Source organism: Grammomys surdaster, unplaced genomic scaffold, assembly GCF_004785775.1.
Source record: "Grammomys surdaster isolate TR1022 unplaced genomic scaffold, NIH_TR_1.0 254, whole genome shotgun sequence".
NCBI lineage: Eukaryota > Metazoa > Chordata > Mammalia > Rodentia > Muridae > Grammomys > Grammomys surdaster.
This window is the reverse complement of record NW_021604695.1, coordinates 3,035,249-3,037,479: the sequence shown is the minus strand read 5'-3', so window position 1 is coordinate 3,037,479 and position 2,231 is coordinate 3,035,249. Positions and strand designations below refer to the sequence as shown.

The 2,231-nt window shown below is 50.3% G+C and overlaps 1 protein-coding gene across 1 annotated transcript in view; it reads left to right on the top strand.

Annotated features, from left to right (window-relative positions):
* Efcab8 (EF-hand calcium binding domain 8) overlaps window positions 1-2,231 on the top strand; it is a 65,020-nt gene that overhangs the window by 11,070 nt on the left and 51,719 nt on the right. Inside the window, exon 5 of the mRNA XM_028775301.1 lies at window positions 1,182-1,317. Within this exon, the coding sequence (XP_028631134.1) occupies window positions 1,182-1,317 (136 nt within the window). The remainder of the gene's footprint in view (window positions 1-1,181; window positions 1,318-2,231) is intronic.

Genomic DNA, 2,231 nt, shown 5'->3' with positions numbered 1-2,231 from the left:
TCAGAGAGAGAGAGAGAGAGAGAGAGAGAGAGAGAGAGAGAGAGAGAGAGAGAGAGGAGAGAGAGAGCGCTAATAATAATTGGTCTTGTTTGGTACAGAAAAGGAAGCCGATGGCAGGAGACAGGATGCCTATAGCTAGAAACACGCGGTCCTGCCCTTTTCTCAGTGGACCTGCAGGGAGAAATGAACTGGAGTTGCATTTCATAGTGACATAGGTTCCCCCTAAGCCTCAGGTCAGCTTATGAAATTTTCAAGCCTTGAAAAATGCCCTTGGGGTAGGCTGAAAGGTCTGGGTTTTAGTTCTAGCTATGCTGGGACAGGGTGAGATGCAAGTCCCTGTAAGTGAGATGATAACCTGCCCAGCCCGGCCCAGCCCTGATCCAAGATAGGCAGATGAAGATGGAGGAGTCGGAGCCTTAATAGCCAGCTTGCTTTGCCAACATTGGAGGCAGAAAAACAACCAGTGGCAGGTAGCATTGAGGCTTGCTGTGAAGGCTGTAACAGCCTGCAAGGCCAGGCCTGCCCAGGAACTGTTTGCTGTGCTCTGTATCCTGACCATAAAGAGCTGGGAGCACAAGGCCTAATGTTTCGTCGCCCCTTGGTTTACTCTTGCCTTGATCTACTCCTCTTTACCCAGAGCAGGAGAGCGATGGCTAGAAACTGTCATGTCTCAGGTCACTGTCACAGCTGTACCCTGATAGCCATCTGTGGGCTGTTTCTCCTGTGAAAGAAATTTCGGAGATTTCTTTTCTCCATCTCTGCTCTCCCACTACCAAGTGAGGAATCTGGATGGTGATTTCTCAGGATTAGCTTTGGGCTCCATCTCATCCCGTATCATAGTTAGTTGGTTGTTTTCAATGGAACCAAGGGCCTTACATATGCTAGGCACACTACCACTGAGTCACACCCTCGTCTCCATTTGGGGTTTATTTTCTTGAGGCCTTTGTTGATTCTGTTGCAGTCTATCTGGAGAAGGGACAGAGTTCCATGTTCCCTGGAGCCACCTACAGTTTCTTGGTGTGTGTGTGTGTGTGTGTGTGTGTGTACCTGTGTGTACCTGTGTGTACACATGCACATGTGTAGCTATCCTCACTGGCCTCTGACCTACCTCTTCTGTGGCTCTCAGTTCATGCAGGCACTTCCTTTTTGAATGGTATCTGCATGTTTCTTGCCATCTGCAGGCACCATGGGAGCGAGGTGGTAAAAGTGGCGTTTTTAAACCAACGGCTCAAAAAGATGGGGTGTTTCCTGACTGTCACCAAAGATGGGGTCCTGCAGTTCTGGTCTGAGACTTTCTCAATGATGGAATCCTTCCGGGTGAGTGGGACACTTATGGGGTTGGTGGAGTGTCTTTGCTGTGGCGCTCTGAGTGAACTTGTCCTTGGCATTCACTGTCTGAGCAGCCAGTCCCTGAAGTCACAGGGCTCGGGTCAAGATTGTGACTTAACCACAGGGGGGCCTCACTTTGTCATCTGCTAAGCAGATACCAGCATGGATGTCCACTAGGCATCCCCAAAACAGTTCATCCAAGGAGTGTGTCCCTGGGGTTCCCATATCAGTGAGCATTATCCTCCCACCTCGGGGCCAGGGCCCAGCCTTCTCCTTTTGCCCTGTCATACTCACACTGTCCCTAAGTCCTTCTGATTGGGACCTTTGTCTGGACCAGGCAGGAAGTCATGGTATTTGGGCTCTGGGGTCCAACTTCCAGGGTTAGAATCCCAACTGTAACACCCATCAGCTCTGAGATGCTGGCTGAGATGTCTCTAATTCCTCGTCTGCTCAAAGAGTCTTGGAGTAGTAGCCCCTCTCAGAGCTATGGGGACACTTAATGGTATGGGACATGGGTCATGCTTGAGGAGGTTGAGGCATTCATTTAGTACAGAGGAATACAGGCCAAAGTCATCGTGGGCTTTCTGCTGTCAGCTCATGGCCTAGTGTAGTAAGGAATGACACATTCAGGCAAATCTGCTATGCACTTAATGTTGCCAAGCTGGTGGAGGATCCTACAGCAAATAAGGAAAACTCTGCCTTCCAGGGGGGGGGGCAGCAAGGCTTATGCAGGGCACTGTCAGTACTGTGAACGGTTTCATACCTGAGTAGCCTCGCAGTGCTCACACTTGGCAGCAGGGCTGGTCCTTGTGGGAGGAGAGACCTGGATGGGGTTAAGGTTTGTGGATGTTTCATTTCTCTCTCTCTCTCTCTCTCTCTCTCTCTCTCTCTCTCTCTCTCTC